Raw genomic sequence first — 24,597 nt, forward strand, 5'->3', positions numbered from 1 at the left:
ATTTGTGCAGGATCCTAAATTGTTCTGATACTCAATCACATTTTCGTAGTAATCAGCTGATAGAATATGCTATATTCTTGATTAGATTATAGAATGGATATTAATTATTTAATTTCAAATGGCTTAGAATAATTGTGTCACATTACAGAAATATAAAAGAGAAAATGTGGGGTTTTTTTGGCATCCTTTAGTTATTATGTGGCACACCACATAAATAGGATGAAAAGAAAAGTACTTTAGTTTAGCGAAAGAAAGAGGAACTTAAAAAATGTTTGCTAAATTTGTATTCATAATTTACCTTTTTATTTAGGTATGCTTATTTTAGTACAACACTATGTCTTCTACCGATCTTCTTCCAGAAGGAAATTTTAAGAGATAATATTGACTGGAACAAATAAAACACTGCCCTGCCTCAAAGAACCATATTAAAATTACAAAAGTATGTGAATAAAAGCATACAATATTTTTAAATGAAACATCAAGCAGTGATTTGGGTTTTTTGGAAATAGTTTTAAAATGGTATTCATTTGAACCATTTGAAGGCTTTCTAATGCTGCTGGAGAAGAAAGATAAAAAACTTATTTTGAAAGTTGTTTACTAGCCCTAAAGACAAGCAAGCAGTATTTTCCAACAGATTAAAGATAAAGTAAGCATTTAAAAACTCCTGTTCTTCCCTTCAAATACATGAATTGTCTAAAATTCTTTTATGAAAGATTATAAGATGGAATTTATGTCACTGCACTATTACCAATGTAGAGACATTTCTTAAAATAAAAATTATCATAAAATACAACATTTGGGTAACTAACATTAACCTCCTAAGGCAATATGAGAACACAAATCCATAATAATTATTCATACACCAAGCCACTGTAAACCTAAATCATTTCTGAAGACCTGAATGTGTCAAGAACTTTGACAATTATGACTGGAGCCAGGAAACTGTAGCAGTGCAGAATTTCTTATGAATTTCTCCAGTTACTTTTTATAAATGCTGTCTTGGATGACAGCTTAATGTGTACCACATGCAATATTTATTCTTCTTCAGTGTCAGACTGTCTAGCCATCCAAGGGAATACAAAGAATGTCACTTATTAGGATAAAAGCACAGGGAAGGTAATCAAGGACATATGTAACATCAGCCAATCATGCCCTATTTCAACATCCTATTCCATTCATAACAGTTCAACAATTATTTGCTTACTGATAACTTGCTTTCAGGCTGTTTGTGTTCACCATAATGGTGGTTTGCATTTATTTTGCTCTTTAGAATTGGACACTTGCTGTGCCATACGTGTTTGTCAAAACTTTATATCTTCTGTCAGAAATGGCTTAGCATTTCAAATAATTTCTATCTGTCAGGAATTACTAATACAACAATCAGTAACCCTCGATGTCAATAGGGCACTGAAATAACTATAAAGAGCAAATATATAACTATTAAATATTTCACAGGAAGAAAAATTCTCTAAATGATACATGGTAAGAAAGTCATCATTATTAACTAAGCCACACTCATAGATCTCCCCTGCATTTGGCTAAGAATGTGTAACAGGCATTGCTTTTTCTTTTGTTTCAGTTTTCCAAGATTGTGAAGCTGAGAGAATTTCCAGTCTAATCTGGTGGTCTTTAAACTGCATGTCCAAGATGTTTAAGTAATACAAAGTCACAATAAAACATACACTTGGCCACCCATACAAATTTCACTTAATAACAGATTTAAAATAATGTCCCATCATACATCATAATCATGAAATGTGTAATTGCAGAAAAATAATAACAATCATACTTAATCAAAAAACTTTAACCGGATATGTTTTATATGATATGATATGACATCAATAATGTATTCTAATAACATTTAAAAGCTTAAAAAAACATTAATTTCAAGAGCTCTGGACAACTAAGATGTTTACTCTGAACATAGGAAAGGGAAACAAATGGTTGATACTGTCTATAGTCTCTCTCTCTTAGTCTCTTTTCCTCTCTTCTGTCTCTATCTTACATTGGTTCTAATGTAAAGTTCTATGATGTGAGAAATATTCCATACAAACTCTTCCATACAATATCAAAATAAGACTCAGAAAAAACCCACTTTTAAATAATAAAAATATTATTACAAATTTTTCTTTTCTAGTGTACATCTACAAACTGTCTTGTGAACCACTGATTTTCTTAGTTACGTAGTTAAGTGTCATGATGTTAGCTGCTGATAGCACCAGGGAAAATTCCATTTGGACAGAGTTGGAAAGAAATGGGTATTAGTCTTGATTAAGGAAAAGAGAAACACAGCAAGATTTTCTAAGTGCTGCTGTTCCATTTAAAAGTCTTGAGCATTCACAAAACAGCAAAATCGTTCCAAATATGAAGTTTGGTACTTCTATTTCTAAACAGATTTCTAACTGATTTTCAAAAGAAATTCTTTTTTTTTGGTGGGGGAAGGAGAGAGAAAACAAAAATACAGTTGAAGGAAGGGAAAATATAAGTGATCTTATTCTAGTAAATTTCAGAAGATAGAACATTATAATATAAAAAACAAAAAATATGTATATTTAGGAGGAATGGAAGAAAATGGGAAATTGCTATCTTTTATTTCTTGAGAATTAATAGGTTAAAATAAACATTTTTACCATTTTAGCTCCAGCTCACAAGAGAAAATATAAAACATTTTATTGCATTGATAGCATGCTCTTCATGCAACAGAAAGTGCAAGAAAGAGTTGTCTATGTTGGTTGTACCCTGGTGAGAACTACACAGAAACCCATACCTCCTGGAGAGCAAACATAATTGCAGTGATGTTTATAAGCAGGACTCAAGTTAGTTAAGAGAATTTATTGTGTAATTACAACTGCCAGATACTAATTAACTATAGAACTTTCATATATATGCTTTTTCATCAAATTATGAGAATTAAATTCCAAGACAAAGCAATCTATTTCTCACAGAATAATTTCATTTAATATATGTAAATTATTTTAATTTTCATTATTCTGCAAGAAAATTATTATTCTATTTGACAGGTGAGGAAACAAGGAAATAACCAACTTAGTCCTGCTTATATAAATCACTGCATTTGTGTCTGCTCTCTAGCTAGTATGGGTTTCTGGGTAATTTTCACTAGAATACAACTAACATAGAAAATTCTTTGTACACTTTTTGTTGCATAAAAAACATGCTACAAATGGAATAAAATGTTTTATACTTTCTCTCATAAGCTGAAGTAAAAGAAGTCTGTAAAATGTTTAACTAGGTTCCTTACTTCACATCTCTCTAAGTAAATGGGTAGATAGTTGCCTTCTAAGGTTGTTATGAAGATTAAACCAAATGAGAGAACATATGTAAGTGCCCCAAAGTCCAGCAAATAACAGATGTTCAACAAATGGTAGTCGGTATTTTGCCAAGACTTGGATGTACGTGTACATACATGCACATGTACAGATATACATGTATATGTATATATAATGTTCTTGCCATTATATTGCTATGCACCAATATAGTATTTGAAGAGAATACTATATAAATTATCTGTTCGTACTTCAGTTCATAAAGAGAGAGGCACGTGTGCACACACATACACAACTCCCTACTCCCAAGATGGTCTCAAAAACACATCCAAATTACTGAAAATGCAAGGAAAGAGAACAAATTACTATGTGGTTAAGAACAAACACACAAACAAAACAACCAAGTGAAGGAACTTATCTTAAAAAAGGATCGATTATACGTATTTTCTATGTAAAAATATATAAACTATTTTAATTGTTGTCCCTACAAAGTGGTATTAAGTTGGTACATATTTGGAAAATAGCTTTCAGAGGTAGTCCATGAAAATAAAGATACAGTTTTAGACGTAATTTTTATATTACCTTCAGTTGGCATTCTCTAATGAGGTTATAGTGAATTTTAGTCTCAAATTTTATAGTGCAGGAACAGTTTAACAACAAAACCTTATCTGAATGAAATTTATAATGACAGGAAATGTGGCTAGTATATGACCGACTTCTCAGGCCTTGTCTACCTTTCCAGCATCAGCAATGTCCCAATGTTGAGACACTACAGCATAGGATAAAAAACATGAGCTCTGGAGATAAACTGCTTAGACGTGAATCTTGGCACCATTGACTGGCTATGTAACCTTGGCCAAGTTCCTCAATCTCTCTCTACTTGCTTTGCCTTCCTTAAAATAATAATGGTACCTACTATATAAGGTTGTTGGGAGTCTTAAATGTAACTGGCATATAGTTAAGTGTTCAGTAAGTGCTGACTGATGGTGACAACTGCTAATATGACAGCAACAATACCTTAGGCATATGAATTATCTGGTGCTGTTCTACTTGATGGTATTCTCTCATTTCCCTGTTCATTTAGTGAATGACTATTCTTAAGAAACTGCATGGTATGCTAGAAGGAAAAAAAAAGACAAATTCTGTTTATCATATTAATATAAAAAAACTGACTTGTGATTAAAGCTATGTTTTCTGGGGTCTGTTCTGTAGTACTATTTTAGACTTGGCAACCTGATGCAAGTTTTATTTTGGTTTCAATAAGAATGACTATTTTCTCCACTAAAATTTTTATATATGGTATATGTTTAAAAATGGATGTCGGGGGCTGGCCCAGTGGTGTAAAGATTAAGTTAGTGTGCTCCACTTCAGTGGCCCAAGGTTCACCTGTTCGGATCCCAGGCAGGGACCTTTGTACCGCTTGTCAAGCCATGCTGTGGCAGGTGTCCCACATATAAAGTAGAGGAAGATGGCATGGATGTTAGCTCAGGGCCAGTCTTCCTCAGCAAAAAGAGGAAGATTGGCACCAGATGTCGGCTCAGGGCTAATCTTCCTCAAAAAAAAAAAAAAAAAAAAAAGGACGTTAAAGTGGGTGCTAAAATATATCACTACAAAAATTATTACAGAGTTAATAAAATTATAAGGCAAGGCAAAAACCATAGCAGCTAAAGCTTATTATCTAAGAAAAGCACACAGTTGTCATCTTCAGAATTGTTTCCTTTTATTAACTAAAACCCCATACAATTTGGTGGAGATGATATTTTCTGAGATAAAATGTAGCATCTGGACAACCACTGGCAAAAGAATGAAGGTAGACCATTATCTCATGCCACACACAAAAATAAACTCAAAATGGATCAAAGACTTGAAGATAGGTCCTGAAACCATAACACTCCTGGAAGATAATATAGGTAGTACACTCTTTGATGCCGAACCTAAAAGGATCTTTTAGAATACCATGTCTTCTCAGACAAGGGAAACAAAAGAAAAAATAAACAAGTGGGACTTGATCAGACTGAAGAGCTTCTGTAAGGCAAAAAGAAATTAGGATCAAAACAAAGATAACCCACCAATTGGGAGAAAATATTTGTAAATCATATATTTGACAAGGGGTTAATCTTCATTATATAAGGAACTCACACAACTGAACAACAAAAAAACAAACAGGCTGATCAAAAAATGGGCAGAGGATATGAACAGACATTTTTCCAAAGAAGATATACAGATAGCCAATAAGTACATGAAAAGATGTTCAACATCACTGATCATTAGGGAAATGCAATTAAAACTACACTAAGATACCACCTTACATCTGTTAAAATGGTTATAATCACTAAGACTAAAAACAACAAATGTTGGAGAGGGTGTGGAGAAAAGGGAGCCCTTACACACTGCTGGTGGGAATGCAAACTGGTGCAACCACTATGGAAAACAGGATGGAGATTCCTCAAAAAACTAAAAACAGAACTACCATATGACCCAGCTATCCCACTACTGGGTATCTACCCAAACAACTTGAAATCAACCATCCAAAGTAACATATGTACCCCTATGTTCATCACAGCATTATTCACAACAGCCAAGACACAGAAACAATCCAAGTTCCCATCGACCAAGAATTAGACAAAGAAGACGTGGTACATATATACAGTGGAATACTACTCAGCCATAAAAAAGACAAAATCATCCCATTTGCAACAACATGGATGGACCTGGAGGGTATCATGTTAAGTGAAATATGCCAGACTGAGAAAGACAAACACCATATGATTTCACTCATATTTGGAATATAAACAAACACATGGACAAAGAAACAGTTCAGTGGTTACCAGGGGAAGGGAGGTGGGGGGTGGGCACAGAGGGTGAAGGGGAGCACTTATGTGGTGACAGACAAGAAATAATGTACAACTGAAATCTCACATCAATGTAAACTATTATGAACTCAATTAAAAAAATGTAGCAGGATGCTAAAGTCTTAAAGCAATATTTTTAAAGATTTCTGAAGCTTCACAAATATACCTTGTCATGAGTGGAACAGCATCAACATTGAAGTCAAACAGGTCTTATTTCTACTACTTGCCTGCCAGAAGAACTTGAGCATGTTCCATAATTTCTCCAACTGCCCTATCTGTAAAATGGGCATGATAATATCTACGTTTCACAAAAATTCATAAAACTTTCATATAAAGTTCATCTATTCTTCTATTAACATCTCACCAGTTTCTAAGCTAAAAAGAGTGCCTGCCACATAACAGGAACTCAATAATAAGTGACAGTTTGTTATGTATGTCTTTTGGTTTGATATAGGAAAAGCTAAGTCAATGTCATTTAATGGTGTGTACAGGGTAGGGCAGGACAGACGAAAGAAAAATGGCACAATTTGAAAGGTAACAATTTTAAACGTAAATTATATATGAAAAGTACTAGTGGCCTTCATGTTTTAAATATCCAGATACGCCCTTTGGGAAAAATCTTTTAAAATATCATTAAAAAAAAAACCAAACTAAAAAACGATTACTGACAGATGTTATTTGATCTTTTCCTTTTAAATTTCAAAACAGACTAAACCCAAAGATGTTTTCCACAGACTATACTGTTCTTTTTAAAGAATTTCTAAGGAAAACATTGATAATTATCCAGGAATACTGATGACTACTCCTTGATTTTTTTTTTTAAGATTTTTTTTTCCTTTTTCTCCCCAAAGCCCCCTGGTACTAGTTGCACATTCTTCGTTGTGGGTCCTTCTAGTTGTGGCATGTGGGACGCTGCCTCAGCATGGTTTGATGAGCAGTGCCATGTCCACGCCCAGGATTCGAACCAACGAAACACTGGGCCGCCTGCAGCGGAGCGCGCGAGCTTAACCACTCAGCCATGGGGCCAGCCCCATACTCCTTGATCTTAATGACAAGTATTTAAAGTTCTGAAAAGGAACCTTTGCATCTTTATTACTGGAAACATAAATCTTACATATCCCTCTGCTAGCTTAACCCATTCCTAGCTAAAATGCAGATCTCTAATTCAATGAGGAAAACGCTTCATTTTAGTAAAAATTAAATTCAAGGCCAAAATAAAACAGTGTCATGAGGGCCATCTCAGGATTTGGCTGAGGGTCCACTGAAATAATGTAAGGTAAAAACTGTAAAGTTTTGATAAATGTAGGTGGCTATTATTCTTAGTAAGGTTCAATTTACTTCTTGGAGGTCATACGTCAAGGAATTTTTAAAAGAAGTCCTTTATAAGCAGTAGCATGGATCAGCACGTTGCTAGACAAGCATGAAAAAGTAAAGATGAAAAAGTAAAGATGAGAGGCTGGCCCAGTGGCATAGGGGTTAAGTTTTCACTCTGCTTCAGCAGCTTGGGGTTCCTGGGTTTGGATCTGGGCACAGACCTACACACTGCTCATCAAGCCATGCTGTGGTGGCATCCTACATACAAAATAGAGGAAGACCAGCACAGATGTTAGCTCAGGGCCAATCTTCCTCACCAAAAAAAAAAAAAGTAAAGATAAAGTTCAAAATAAATCTATATAATTGTAAATGTTACTTTAAAGGTTGCTAAAACACTTACCAACTGAAAATATTTCTGGACTACAAGAAATGAATTACAGTAAACTAGAAAGTAAATGACGGTCATTCTTAAAACTCCAAATTAAACTTTAGAACACATTTAGGGTATTTCTTTTGTGGTTTTTTTTTTTGAGGAAGATTAGCCCTGAGTTAACATCTGCTGCCAATCCTCCTCTTTTTGCTGAGGAAGCCTGGCCCTGGGTTAACGTCCGTGCCCATCTTCCTCTACTTTATATGTGGGACGCCTACCACAGCACGGTGTGCCAAGCGGTGCCAAGTCCGCACCCAGGATCCGAACTGGCAAACCCTGGGCCGCCGAGAAGCGGAACGTGCACACTTCACCACCACTGCACCACTGGGCCAGCCCTGGAACATATTTTTAAGCAGAATTTAAAAATTGATGATACAAATGGTCACAGATACCAAAATATGTCTCACCCAAACTGCACTATTTCTACTACATTGTGAATTAAGCAGGCTTTTGAGAGTATTTCATAATCTAATGTTTTTGATAGGGAAATGCTTTCTAGGCCAAGTTAGAATAAGGACATGTAATCATTTGAGTAAAGTAACTAGCCTCGAATATAGAGATGCCAATTCCAAAAACAGGTTTTATTTCCATTTGTTCTCATTGTAGCCAGAGCAATAACTGCCCACTATGAGGAAAAGAAACACGGTGAGTGAGACCCAGAAAAAGACTTATTTTCAAGGTGTAGAGATATGAGATGGGGCATGAAGTAGGGTACAAGACCAGGTCTTACTTCCAACCCGGTCCAGAAAAGTTGCTCATAAAGTGGGTAACTGCAACTTGGGGAATACTCTGTATAGTTGCACAGTTAGAAAAAAATCTTACCATGATAAACCTATACATGAGGGTTGAGAAGGTACTAGATATTTGCATGGAGATCTTTTCTTTATGAGTTTGCTATAACCCAATTCATTAAAATCATAAAATTCTAGAACTGGAAGGGAACCTTAGAGATGATCTTTAATTTTTTACTAACCTTCACAGGCTCACCTCCAACACACTCATAAATACATTCAAGAATAGAGAAACTGAGATACAGGAGATCACAATGGAACTGTTTTAAAAGGCTTTTCAAGAATAAGCATCTATTCAAAAATTATGCTATTGTAAACAATTAAAGAATGATTTACCCTAATGGAAACCAAAAAGTGACAATGAAATCCTCTAGGATGCACATAATGAAGTCATAGGGCCCCATGTGAGAGCGAGATGGGGGCGGAGTCATCTGGAAGGTGATGGTGATGTCATGGGGGTCTTCTTGCTGCCGCAATTGCATAGTAGGGACGGTTCTCAGTTGTTTGGTTTTGTTTTGGAGGACAGCTGTCTCAAAGCATGGAATTACAGCTGTAAATATACATAAGATATGTTTTGTTCCTTCATCCATAATAATGGAAAGCAAAACCAAGGGAATGTGTCTGGAAGACAAATTTAGAAGACTAAACAAGTCCTTTTTTCTATTATTATATTCTTTTGGAATTACGTTACTTAAATTTGAGAAATATTATTTATATAGAACAAATTTTATGTGAACATTCTGATGAATTGTCTTCAATACATAAAAGGCTAAGTAATTTGCCTGAAATCAAAGAGTCAGTTAGCAGCAAATAAGGACCACAACACTAGTATTTCAAATTTTAAAGTGGCAGTATTCTTACTACACCAGACTTCTTGATAATATATACTACCAAATTTACAAATAGACTATATGCTCAAAGTTTCTGAGAACTCATTTTCCTTACAGAACCAATGTTATTAACGGCACCCAACATTTTGCTCTAGCCTTCAAAAGTCTACTTAACTCATAATGTAGTTGAACTACCACATCAATTCCAAAGGTAGATCCTGTGAGCCAGGAACACAGGAGAGAGGGGCAGAGAGAATAATACTCCTCTCCTCTCCTGCATAAGCAGGAGGTACTAGGCAAAACACTGCAATTGCCCCAAATGGCACCTTCTCCTTTCCTTTTCTATGCCTTCTTCCAGGGAAAACTGTTATTCAGATTCTGTATATACTGCATTTAGGCTCCATTCTAAACCCTTCACAAGTTCCTGCCATATATATCTCCTATCCCCAACAGTCCTGAGATTTCTGAGCCTCAAAATTCTCCTTTATCTCCACCAACTACCAGTCAAAACTCCCATTTTGTTAGTGTAGCTCATCTCAACTCATAGTTTTAGAAAGAAAGTCAGAGCTTATATATATGTGTGCATGAATGGGGAATATATGTTTCAATTTCATATGAGAGAATCCTAGAGAACACTTTCTTTTTAAAAGAGCTTTGGTCTCTTGAAGCCAGAAAAAACATTGTAAAACCTTTCCCTATTATATGGAGTAAAATTCTTTAGATACTTTTAAAAAGATGAAAGTTTTGACATATTTGATAAATTATTTGACTCATAAATCAGTAAGTCAACAGATGGTGTAATGAAGATAACAGCTGGCCCCCCCCCAAAAGTATCACTTTCTCAAATTCAGTGAGCCATCTTACAAATAGAAATTATTATCTATAAATAGTACCAGGCAAAAATGCAAATAGGCCAAGGGAAATTCCTAATACGCACAGTATGGTGGGCCAATAGCATTATGTTCATATAAAAAGATGTGCTTTCTTCTATTAATTTTTTTTAATAATCTGGAATCAGAAGTGTGATTTGGTTTTATTATGACTAAGTGCTCTAGGGCACTAATACTGCTTAATAAGAATATAAAATTGCGAAAGAGTAAGCTAAAACCACTTAATGAAAACCAGAAAGAAATTCACAAGTATGATTATACACACACACAAACACAAAAAGAACATTTCAAGTAAAATGATTCAAAGGTCTTTCCCCCCAACTTCTTTCAGTCTTCCATCACTTGTAATAAAAAGACTGTTTTGCTGTAGTATATTCTTTTTAACTCTGAAGATACTGATCAGAGAAATTAAGAAAGAACCAATTCCACAAAATCCATTCAGCAGAAATTATTTGAAATTGTAATTCATTGTGCATATGACAGTTTTAAAGCTTTATCATAATACAAATTTAGAAGCAAATAATTGAGAGCTATCCAGTGGTATAAACAAGAAATTGTAAAATGAAGACAGGGGTCTTAAGGAAATATTTTTTTTAGATTCATTTATAACTTTAGAAAAATTAAGAATATTTTGTATAGTTCATGGATTTAATCAATGCCATATTAAGAAAAAAAAAAAAAAGACAATTGCTCAGTTTAGACTTCCAGAATACCCCTGACCTGCCCTGTCACCCTTTCATATCTGTCAAAGGAGCAAATAAGCACTAGTCCTCATAAACAAATCACCCCTTAAAAAGTATTTCATTTATGAAAACCATTACAAACTATAGCTTACAAAATTTAATTCACCTGAAAAACTCCTCACATGTTAAAATAAACCTATCAATATTATGTTGTGATTTCAAGCAGGCAGGAACACACTCAGAATAAATAAAGTATTATTTATCATAGCCTTCATAATGTTAGGTACTTCAAGATGAAGCTGACATAACTTATCCCCAAAACTATATGAACCACAAGTGATAAAAAATATAATCCTAGGAAACGTTGCATGGATATTTCAGGGCTTTTACTTTGCCAGACTAATGGATGACAGGGTGAAACATTTAAAAAACATTATAGGTGTAAATCTTGCTTTATATAATAGGATTTGTTCCTGAAAACTTTAAATGAATTGAACCTAATTTCAAATCTACTTGAGTAGCCTCCTGAACTAAAATGAATAATTTATTTACAAGTTTGTTTTCTAATTTCTAACTTCAGTGAATAATCTTATCAAAATTGGTGACTTCTTACAATAGTTTTATAGAAGTAGTTTTATATTTATAGATATATATGTACTGATATGTATATAGAGATATATGTATAGAAATACAAAAGCATATGTCAAAAATGAACACTTCCCCCTTCATACGCAACTGCTGATATAGTACCTGTAATTCTTATACACAGTTCAAAATGATCAAGAAATATTGGATTTATTCCATGATTCTCCCCCTAACCAGGCATACAAGGTATAGTATTGCCAAACTATTTTTAGCTGTTGCATACAAATTATGTGGAAAATTAACAAAAGCAGAAAAGTGGGGGTGGGGGGACTGAATCATAGTAAAATAAGAATTAATGAAATCTTTTCTATTTAAAATTCATTTAGTAAACCTGACACATTGCCCTGGATTATACAACAGCTTAAAAGATTTCGCAAATATTTGTCTACCTATCTTGAATGAATTTCAACACTCAGATTAATTGACTCATATATTATTATCCAAAGGGTAATTAATGTGCAGTGACCACAAGCCCACCAAGGCACATGCAAATATGTGTGTTATACACATATACACACATGCACATAAGTCTGAATGTCTTAAATTTTAGTTATATTTTCCAATTGAATGTGAATACGTAGTATAATAAACAATAAAATATAACTATTCTTTATTGATAGTTTTAAGAAAGATGGGGGCAAGAGAACACAAAAATGAAACCTAATTGGAAGCTATGTAGGTGCACAAAATATCTAAAATTAGTTTGTTCTGATTTCATAATTGGGTGGCATATACTACTAAGAGAGCAGCAAAGGTGCAAAGATTGAAATTTAAACCCCCAATTAAGCAATGGTTTGACAGATCCAATGTCCTGTACCTGCTTGATGCCATAACTCAGTAGGCAATCTCAAATGAAAATTAATACTGCATACAGTACAATCTTAGTTGTAAGTAACAACCGATCACATCTAAAAAATGAAATCCTCAAGTGTTCAAAAATCATTGGCATCCACCAAAGACAACTTCTTCAGTTTTATTCATTCAAAGAACAGCAATTTGTAATAAGAAAAAAAGATTTCTGTGGATTCCCCTTATAACATCGTGATTACTGTCATCTGATCATCACACAACTGTACTAACCCAGCTGCCATGTCAGCTCTCTTTAGAGGCTAGGCCTTGATCATAAATCAACGAAACGACTGATTCAACACTGCTAAAACCAGCGAGCAGTGCTTGGAGCCATTCCAGTTTTCACATGTTTCAAAGGTCAATATACCTACTCAATAACAATAGACATCTTTCAAAATGCTTACTTTTTTTCTAGGATTGAAGAATAACCTATTACCATTTAAATTTAAAGTGAACTTTAACTACTAATTAAAACATTCATTACTTCTGAAATGGTGACCCATTAAAACATAGTTTTAGTCTTCCTCTTGTGGCCAAAATCACAAACCCCTCCTCCCGTTTCCTGACCATTTAAAATAGTTTTCTAGATCTAAAAGACTCATGAAAATATTTATTACGACTTCCTGCATCACTGTTAATTTGCTACAGTAACATTACATAATAACCTTAAAAAACAAAAACTTTTTCTTTTGCCAAAGCAGCAACTAATGCAAATGGAGCTTAGATATAAACACTACCAAAAAAAAAAAAAAAAGATGCTAATAGAAATTAAAAGGATTTAGTAGTTAAAATGTATTTTAACTATTTACATCTGCTTGCAGTGTTATAAATGATGAAAACCTAGTGTTCATATCCTTCATCATAAAAATTTATTCTGCACTTTAATATAAAGGCTATGTTGCATAAACAGGATTTAAAGCTATAGCAGAGTGGCTGAATGAAAGGAAAATGGCAATCTTTCTGGCTCCAGTAGATGCCATTCCCTATCACACAATGTTTCCCACTCATAAATACATGACAAATACTTCCTCAATCATTTTTTACGAGCAGGGATGCACAGGGGGTAGTCAATGGCTAGCTTGAGGGAAAATAGGAACAGCAGGCGGCAGAAACTGTACAGAAAATGGCTATGTGGTAAATTCTCTTCTGGAACATCACTCAGTTACCCAGTCTTTGATCTTTCAGCTACAATTACACTAACTTCCACAAGATCTGATCCCCCCACCCCCCAAACACACACAACCCCAAACCAGATCATTAATTACACATAAAATCTAAAATTTGGTTTTATAAATAGGATCATCCATACCTCTACATTTTTATAAATTAAAATTTGCTATTTAGACAAGAGTTTACTTTCAATTGGCTATAACCATATCATCATCACAACTGGTCTCACAAAAAACATGGGGTGTCTGGCGACAGCTAAATCACAGACTGGCGTCTCCCGAGCAGTCTGTCTACCATTAGGGTCTGGGAAATGGTATTTACTATACAATTAGATCCAGGGAGTTCTACCTGTAATCATCCAAATACAGGTGTGAGAAGCCCCTTTGGGCAAGGAAACTGACTCATCCCTTTTCATGTAAACTTTGATGTCTGTATTGTTTCACAGTGCCGCAAGAAACCTTACCATCATACTACAATGAGAAGATTTATTAACTGAGGTCAAGTAATAAATTTAAAAATTCCTTCCCAAAGCTAACAATTTTTAACACATTAATCATCAAATCTATAAGAATTTGAAACAAGACAGAACTGATTATTTTAAAGTTAATTATCTATTAGAAGACACTGACGAGTCAGAACTAAATTTTCATGTTAAGTTTATGCTTTCTAGAACATTACCAAAAAAGAGGCCAAATTCAGCTTTCTATCAGGAACACAAAATGTCTTATAGTAGTATCAACGGGGCATTCTTAGTTGCAGTAATTTCACAGAATTTATTCTAATGATTTATTGGAGTTAACCATCTGACATTAATTATTGTTTTGGCTTCCAGTCTATGAATGTTTATTTTTCAGTTTAAAGCTTCTCACTCTTTGATATCATATGGAAATGAGAATTTTTAATGGAAAATTGAAACCATGTGCATCTAAGTACTTAATGAAGTACAGGGAAAAACCAACAATATATTTTAGGAGAATTCAGATATTTTGCTTTGGATAGTTTTGACCTCTTTGTATGACTTAATAGTATAAAATTCTGAGGATCCAGGGAGGCAAGTCAAAGTTAGTACTATGCCAAATGTGTACATGCCCACACGTTACACGAACATATATGATTTTTTGAAGTTATTAGCGAATGAAAAGAAAACCTTGCAAATTTTGGTTACAGGTCAAAAATGACAATCAAAATACATGAATGCATAGTTTTTACCTTTGTACCCTTTTTAAAGTATTTGAAACAGATACCTGCCCATACAGGTCTTCTCTTGCCCATACACCCATAATCTTTTTAATTTAAAAAAATTTTTTAAAGCATTCAATCTGTATTTTAGAATTTATGTCCAGCTACATTTCCAAGTGGTTATTTTAAAGTCACATATAATATCAACACAGCTAGAAATTCCTAGTTTAAAAAGTTTTATTGCTCCAACTACATTTATTCTCATTTTGCAAAGGAAACAAAGTCTATATAATTTCAATTTGATAAGTAAATATGCATGCTTCAATACTGGCTAATGTAATTCCGTTTGTTTTTTTGCTAAGTTCTCTCAGTATAAATCAATTAGGAGATTCCTCTCAGAATGTAAACACCAGGCAAAGCTTTCTCATCCATTTTAAACTTTTCAACAGTAAGGAGAAAAATATTAAAATCACACACAGCAGTTAAGTGCATACGTATGTGTGTTTGCATGTGTACAGATATGATATGTCCGGGTAGATCTGAGGAGGAAAAACTTACCATTTGTTTTTCTTTCTAATGTAGTCCTTTTCAGAAAGATTAACCAAATAGACCATTGGTTTTGAAGTCAGAAATAAGTGTTTATTCAACACTTCAATCTAAAGTGGGAGACAGAGAAAAAAATTCTTTTTAAAAGTTGAGTAAATATTAAGTCATTGACTAACTTAAAAGTAAACTTTTTAAACACATAGCCATTTCCACCTTCATAATTCTTGTTTCTTAAAGATTAGTTGTTATGAAATATCAAGAGTAGGGGAAAAGAAAAAATAACAAGCTTGGGAATAAGCAATCATCGATAGAAAATAAGTTTAACTAGATATAATAATGTATAAAATAATGACAACTCTAACGTGTTCCTAAGAAATCAAAGCAAAGGCAGTAACAGAGGGCATGATATTTATAACTTACCTCTTTGTCATTCCAATCATGATAGAAGCGAACAGGTTTCTTTTGATCCATAACCCAGGATTTGACTTTGCACATTATATCCTATGTACAATTGAGAAAAAAGTAAAGACAAGATGAATACTAAGCATCTAGGTGCTAAATACTAAAATTAAAAGTTTTCAAATCCTCAAAATAAAAATAAAGTCAATTTTTTAATGAAAAGGGAACTAAGTTACATAGATAATTATTTTCAATCTCATGAAAAAACCAAATACCAATGAAATTGTTGTGGCACTGAAATTTTAATATACAAAACGTGGAATACTAGCAAAATTAGTAACAGTCTTAAAAATTTCAAGACAATTCAAATATACCCAAGACTCCAAGAGTTAATGATATTTCCAAATTACCTAGTGATGCCACTTGCAAGATAAACAGGCTACTAGGAAATGGAGGGAGGGGGGATTCTGGAAAGAGACTAAATTACAATTTTTTCCTTAAAAAGAATAACAGATAAAATAGATGAAATTGAGCCTATTATTAATGATCTACCCTCCAAAATATTAAATCGACTGACCAAAACCCTTTTTATACTGAATTAATTTTTTGCCAACACCTTCTCCCTGACCACTTCTCCCATCCCCGCTCCAACACCCCCCACCCCACCCCAACCTGCCAAAGCCTCCATTTCACAATGGCAAGAGCCCTGCACTGGTGACCTCCAACCAGCTGCATTCACTTTCAGAACATCTCTCGCTGCTGGAAATCTAAAGGCCTTTTAGTTAGCAAGCTAGTGTGCATTCAGAAGGAGTAACTGCAGGAAGAGCCCAATGTGCTTTGTTTCTCTGGCCTTTCTTCACAGAAAGATTAATCATCTGTGAAATGGAAACGGCAAACAGCAAGTGACACAAACTGAACCCTTCAAGCCTTTCCTCATCAGTTTTGTGGTTCTGAATCTAAAAGCTGCGTGTGGCAAGGTTCTCCTTACAGGCAGGTGTTAATAAAAGGCTCTTGGGTCTCAAAGGTCAAAATCAGCTCGTCCAGAAGAAGTGCATTTGAGAGTCATCTGGGTTTTTTTTGTTAAAGATAATTTATGAATATGTTTTAAATATGCCTTTCTCAAAATTTATTGCAATACATAATTATTAGTAACAGATTCCTTGGATTTTCATCAATGTATTTTACTTTGCCATAAATCAATTATTCTTCTATAAATATCCCCTTGTACAAATTACCTCAATATTTAGTATACCTTCCTTCCAAATCTTGCTGTTACCAACAGGAAAAATAAGGAAAAAGCCCTATATCCTTAGATCCTGATTTGAAACTCTCCAGGAAAAGGACTTCCCACAGATTTTAACAAGGAAGGGGCAAGCTGAAAACTTTTAATGAAATCTAACATGTTCTGCTTAAGAATAATCACTTTTACTCTTCTATAACTGAATTTCACTCATAAATGTTTAAAAGTGGCTAATGTAACACCATTTCCTACAAGGAGAAGATCAAAGTGCTATATTACAAATGCATTATGATTAAAAAAGCCCTGTGCAGCCTTGCTATTAACTGTTCTTTAAACCCTAAAAGGCTTCCCATAGATCTCACTTGGCACTGCATATACAACCTTTGACAAGTAATGTAGACCATTTTTATTCATTGCCTAAAATTGTAGGCAATTATGTGCGTCACACTGGCCACCTGCAAATTCTGAATGCCTGCTCCAGTTGTCAGTGCAAAAAACTAATGTCGGAGGGGATTAATCTAGGGGGAGAGAGTCCTCTTTAATGGCTCCAGCAGGTGAAATGGCCCAGCTGGTTACTATGATGAGTGGCCAGAACAGCTTATGTAGAGACACGCAACAAGATTATACAAAAGAAGGAGAAAACAGTGGTACCATCTTATATTTGGTTCCATTAGTTTTTTCAATTAAAGAAAGAAAAGAGAAGAAAAGAGACAAAAGAAAGCTAAACCAAAAATAAAGAAGGAAATTAAATTTTAATCATATAGAAAGTGTAAAATACTTTTGTAACTAGACATATTTTTACAAAATCAAAGGGCCTCAATAAATGCTGATCCCTAGTGAAGGAATTTCAGTATTTCTCTTTCATTTTAAATTAACTAGACCATCACTTCAGTCATAGAAATCTTATCACAAAAGCTTTTTAGCATTAGTTCCCCCCCATACCAACATATAATATTACAAATTAGGAGCACTCAACTTTTAGTTAAAGAGAACTAACTCATAATTAAAGTTCTCAAACAGTATACTCACTAAAGCCACATTCCAATATTTTAAAAATATTTGTAGATTATAACCAAGTTTTTGAACAGTTGAAAATCAAAATATTTAAAAATTTTAAATATTTCATTTTGTACCCAATAGTCTTAATTATCCCCACGAAAGGTTTAACAGCCGAGGAAAGACACCTTAGGTTACTAAAAGATGCCAGTTTTACCTAAGACAAATCAAAAATAGTCTGCTCTCAGGTAAGATTATCTTACATAAATGATCATTATATGGTATAGCTGCAATGTGCTGTCTTTCTTACATAAAGTAAAAATTAATTTTAGCAAAATATTAAAACGTTATATTCCTATCTGAAAAACTTATAATCAGATAAAGAAAACATTTGGACTTATTTGTATATAATACTTAATGGATTGACTGAACTTTTTTCTTATGGTTGTACATAGAGACACACATTAATAATTATGGTTAGAACAATATAAGGTTCCAGTTAATTGAATATGGTTAACTGAAAGAATAACCTAACACAACAGTCCTCCCTTATCCATGGTTTCGCTTTCCACGGTTTCAGTTACCTGTGGTCAACAGTTGTCCGAATATTATTAAACATTATTAAATATTAAATGGAAAATTCCAGAAATAAACACCATAAATTTTAAATTGCGCATCTGAGTAGCATTCTGAGTAGCATGATGAAATCTTGTACTGTCTCACCCGGGAAGTGAACCATCCCTTTGTCCAGCGTATGCCTGCTGTATACGCTACCCACTCGTTAGTCACTTAGCAGCCATATCGGTTATCAGATCAACTGTCGTGGTATCGCAGTATTTGTGTTCAAGTAACACTTATTTTATTTAACAATGGCCCCAAAGGGCAAGAGTAGTGATGCTGGCAATTCGGATATGCCAAAGAGAAGCCATAAAGTGCTTCCTTTAAATGACAATGTGAAAGTTCTCAGCTTAATAAGGAAAAAAATTGTGTGCTGAGGTTAAGATTGACGGTAACTTTTATTACAGTATATTGTGTTATGATTGTCCTATTTTATTGTTAGTTATGGTTATTAATCTCTTACTGTGCCTAATTTATAAATTAAACTTTATCATAGGTATGGCATGTATAGGAAAAAACATAGCATATATAGGTTTTGGTACTATCCATGGTTTCAGGCATCCACTGGGGGTCTTGGAATGTATCCCCTGAGGATAAAGGGGGACTACTGTACATACTTAACCTATTTTTAACAAATCAGAATACAATAAAAACATAAAATACAAACATGTCAAAGCCTGAGGCATCAGAAGTTACTTTACAATTTCATATTTCTTTAGTAACAACATTATATAGAAATACAGGTGTAGGAGGACTGTTTTGATAACTTTAACAAATTCCTCATTTTCAAAATAAATTCTGCACATGACGGAGATTATGCAAAAGTTAATGGTCATTTGAACTTTTGGTTATATTGCAGTGATGGGAGTGTATAATCAAGAGGTAACAGCTTAATGCTTAAGCGTGGGAATAAATCCTAGATCTACCAGTTACCAGGTGTGACCTATCACTTCATTGATAAAATGCAGACGATGATATGATCTACCTCCGGGGGTTGTGAAGATCAAAAGAGATGATGTATATAAAGTGTTTAGCACAGTTCTTGGTACCAAGAAGTTCTCAATAAATGTGAGTTGTCGCCATTGTTACTATGATTGTTGAAAGACTAAATACCAGTGATCTACAAAATGGCAATATATTCTCTTGGGTACTCCTTTAAAGCACATATACGTCTTCTCCAATCCAAATAATTGTTCATTAGTCCTTCTCTTCATATTTCTGAGGTTACCAACAATATTGGCTTTCTTAGTCAAATCTCAGTTCAAGCTTCCATTCTTTACATTTTATAAGAACTAGCTTTTGCTAAACAACTACCTTTTAATTGCAAAGAAACTTAATCCAAACTCACCTTGAATACCTTGCTCTTCTGCTTTGACTCTTTTTACCGATAGCCTCACATTCACTTTAGAAATCCTCTATTTTCTTCATGTACTTTATTATTGCGGCTGTTAATAGTAGCTGTAACGTATTTAGACTTAGGGAGGATGCATGACTTGCCTAAATTCCCACAGCCAGTAAGTGGAAGAGCTGAGATTCAAATTCAGGTCCAAGTGACTCGAAAATTCATACTCTGTCCAATCACCCTGGCCTGTCTATCTTACTTACTGCCTTTCTAATTGCTCCTTGTTTAGCCTAGGCATTCCCCAAATGGTTAGTCAAAGTCCTCACTCTTATTCTAAGGTCATCAGGGAAATTCAATATTCTTACTATTTGGGTGCAATATCTGATAATCAATCCATGTATCACAAAAATAGTATTTTTTTCTTTGCACACAATAACATAACCCAATTATTTACTAGACTTTCCAAGACTACTTACTAGACTTCGCTATTTTGGTTCTTCATCCCCTGGCAGAGATTATTAACCTATGATCCATAAATGGATTTCAGGGATTCACTAACACCCTGAAATTGTATGTAAAGTTCTATGTTTGTGCCTTTGAGGGATGATGGCACATATCTTCCAAATGCTTTTAAAAGAGATTCATGATGCCAAAATCAAAGGACCATAGCTGTGAGTGACTCTGTGGCAATACTCAAATACCTCAACAACAGCCAATTAAGTAAATGTTATAGGTTCACAGACTCCCAGACCTGAGGTCCAGAGACACTGACCTAAAACTTGCTTCATCTGGACCCTGCACTCAAGTTCATCTACACTGACCAACACCAAGCTGATAAAAATTCCAGCCACTATGATGGGGATATTGACAACATTACACACTGAATATGTCTTATTCTAAAAGGATGAACTGCTTGAGAGTAAGAAACGTTTAGAGAGAAGAATACGTGGCGTGCCTTATACATATGAAAGTAAACCATAAAGCTACAGTAATTAGAACAGTGTGATACTAGCACAAGAAGAGAGGTACAGATTAGAAACAACCTAGAAACCCAGTAATTGGAGACTTGCTAATACATTATGGGACATTCACAACAGAACAGCTTTTATCCATTAAGACAAGACATATCTCTATATGCAGTTGCATGGGAAAATGTCCAAAGTATATTGCTAAGTGAAAAAAGCAGGTTTGGAACAACGGACTAAAGTAAAGGACACGGATTGTTGTCAAACAGATTTGGGCTTGAGTCCTGGCTCTGCCACTTTCTAGTTGTGTAACTTTGGGCAGTTACTTAAGCTTTCTAAGTTTGTTTCTGTAAAATTGGCATAATAACTCCAATTCAACATATGGTGATTGTGAGGATTAAATGAGAAAATACATGTAAAGTAACTGGTACAGTTCCAAGCACATAGCAAATACTCAATAGATATTAAGTATTATTATTTATGGTGGAATGCAAGAATGTAATTCCATTTGTGGCTTTGAAACTATACATAATACATATAAATAAATGTACCCAAATAATGAAACTGACCACATGCCACATCAAATTGTTAGCAATACTGGATACCAGAGAGATTCTTCCTTTCTGCTTTTTTTTTTTTTTAAAAAAAAAACTATAATGCTGTTTTGTTTGTGTTTAACCAATAAATATCATCTTTATAATAGGAAAAAATATATATATTCACAGGGTGAGGGGGAAGGGAGGACTCATCTATTTTCTGTCCACCATCTGTAATCCTAAAATTTGATGGTTAAATGGATAGACTTGGCAGTTTATCAAGGTGACTCACTCTTATTCTTTAATAATTATAGCTTCCAAGCCTGAGACTTCCCTCTAGCCAAACCCACTACCCTAATACCTGATGCTGACATCCAGATGAGCTGACCTACGCTGGCTGGGTGGCTGTAACACACACAGCCAACAATGCACTCAGACGAAAAGTATGGGGGCAAGGCCTCCAGCTCAAAATAGTCTGGTTAGAAGTCCACTAATATAGCTTCCTCCTGCTCCAAGGGGAAACCCTGGGCCACCGAAGTGGAGCACGCGAACTTCACTCGGCCATGGGGCCAGGCCCCAATCCTTGACTGTCTGAATGACTGCAGATCTATAAGTCCTGATATAAAGTCCATGTGGACCAAGTCCTCCAACTTTGTTGTTCTTTGAGACTATCTTGCCTATTTTTGGATCTTTGCATTTGCACGTAAAATTAGAATCAGTTTGTCAAGTTCTACAAAAAACAAGATGCTGGGATTTTCACTGGGATCGGGTTGAATATATAGATCAATTTTGGAGAGATTAAAATATCAAGTCTTCCAATCAAAAACATTCCATTTATTTAATCATTCATTAATTTCTCTCAATAACATTTTATTGTTTTCTGGGTAGAAATTTTAGTAAAATTTTCAGGAGATTTATTCCTAGGTATATGCATTTTTTAAATGCTACTCAACTGGTAATTTTTTTAATGTCATTTAAGTTCTGAAATATAAATCATTTTTTGCATTGACCTTGAATCCAACAAGCCAGATGACTTCATCTACTAATTCTAATGGTTTATATCCCAAATTCTGTCATGTTTTCTAAATATACAAGCATGCTGTTTGTGAACAATGGCACTTTGATTTTATCTTATCTAATACAAGAATTCTAGTAGAAGATGGTATAGAAGCAATGATAATGAACATGACTTGCTTTGTTCCTGCTATGAGGGGAAAAATTTTCAGTATTTCAACATCAAGTATAACTGTTTATGTAGGTTTTTTTGTAGATTTGCTATCTCAGATTAAGGAGATTACCCTCTATTTCTAGAAGTGTGTGTGTGTGTTTTTTTTTTTAAATCACCAGTGATCAAATATTATCAAATCCTTTTTCCAATGTATAAAGATGATCAGGTGATTTTTCTCCTTTTATTCTTTTACATTTAGTGTTGAATGTCAAACTTGCTTGCATTCCTAGAATTTTAGTTATATCGTATTATCATTAATATTTATTACTAGATTCAGTTTGCTAATATTTTATTTAAGACTGTGCATTTATGTTCATGAGAGAGATTTGTCCTTAATTTTTCTCTCTTATATTGTAAGGTTTTGGTATCAAGACTATTCTGATCTCATAAAACCAGTTGGGAAGTTTTCTCTCTTTTTCTATTTTCTGGAAGAGTGTGTGTGAAGTCAAGTCATCTTTATAATAAGTCAAGTTTTCTTTATAATAAGGTTTTAAATTATGAGTTCAATTTCTTCGATATAGGACTATTCAGAATTTTACTCTTTTTCTATTAGTTTTGTTAAGTAGATTTTTAAGAAATTTGTTCATTTCACATATTTTTCAAAGCATTGTCATAAGTTGTTTATCCTCTTATGAGTACATTAATGTCTGTTGGATCTGTAGCACTACTCCTTTTTCATTCCTGATGCTGCTTTTGTGCTTCTTTTTTCTTTCTCCTTCACCAGTCTTGCTAAGAATTTATCAATTTTATCTGAAGGGGTGGAGCAAAATGGCAGGGTGAGCTGACCCGGGACTCTCTCCCCTCCCAAACTACAACAAAGGATTGGAAAAACTGAATTTCAGATAATAAACCTAATGCAAACACATCAGAGACCTACAGTACCAAGAAGACGGAGATTGGAGACCTTGCAGCAGGCCTCAGAGGAGCTGGAATGGGGTAGGAGAGAACTTTGCTCCCTCCCCTAGAGACCGGGATCGCTATTGGGGGTGCGAGAAGGAGCGGGACAGGGGCCGCACAACCAGGGGATCGTCCAGGACTCCCGCCGCTGGTACAGTGGAAACCCACTGACGGGGGAAAGCTTCCATGCGCGGGGACCCCATAAACCCAGGGCCCCGGGAGACCAGAGAACAGAACCGATCCAAAGCCAGATCAGCCAGCAAGAAAAACAGCCCCTCCCTCTCGGCAAAGCGCACTGGGTGCCGCCATCTTGCCCGAAGGCGGACAGCTCAGAAGGCGCAGCTCTCGACCCCCATCTAGTGGCGACAGGCTGTAACTGCAACCGAATTCTACCACCATGCGAAAAAACCGCTCCTCTACCATCCAGCAATTTATAAAAGCCCCAGACCAGAACAAGAAATCCTCAAGAAGGCTCTCATACCTGAAAACAGAAAAAAGGGACAAAGGGGTCACAAACTACACAGAGTAGGAAGACCAATGGATAGAACCAGAACAGGATAGCAAATATTCAACTATAGCATGAGGATAAAGGTAAGGAAACTACCAAAGCAAAGACGATCTTATCACTCTAACTACAAATTCATAACACAAGTTGGAATAAGAAATGAAAATAATAAGTTAGGAGGGGAAGAGCAAAGGGTCTAAATCAGTCTAGGCCAAGTAAGTAAGAGACCACCAGAGAATAGACTATATTATACACGAGATTCTAAATACAAACTTCAGGGTAGCCACTAAACTAAAAAACAGAACAGAGCCACAAAACATAAATAAGGAAAAATCTAAGAAACCCAGCATAAGACATTGCAGTATTAAATGGGTAGGCTAAAGCACACAGGAAAAGAAATGCAGGAAA

The 24,597-nt window shown here is 34.7% G+C and overlaps 1 protein-coding gene across 3 annotated transcripts in view; it reads right to left on the reverse strand.

The window, feature by feature from the left end:
- OLA1 (Obg like ATPase 1) overlaps positions 1–24,597 on the reverse strand; it is a 166,906-nt gene that overhangs the window by 31,133 nt on the left and 111,176 nt on the right. For all 3 annotated transcript variants that reach the window (XM_023622021.2, XM_005601585.3, XM_001499353.5), the window contains 2 exons: positions 15,884–15,964; positions 15,476–15,573 (listed from right to left, as the gene is read on the reverse strand). In XM_023622021.2, the coding sequence (XP_023477789.1) occupies positions 15,476–15,573; positions 15,884–15,964 (179 nt within the window). The remainder of the gene's footprint in view (positions 1–15,475; positions 15,574–15,883; positions 15,965–24,597) is intronic.

This window comes from Equus caballus, chromosome 18 (assembly GCF_041296265.1).
Source record: "Equus caballus isolate H_3958 breed thoroughbred chromosome 18, TB-T2T, whole genome shotgun sequence".
NCBI classification, from domain to species: Eukaryota; Metazoa; Chordata; class Mammalia; order Perissodactyla; family Equidae; genus Equus; species Equus caballus.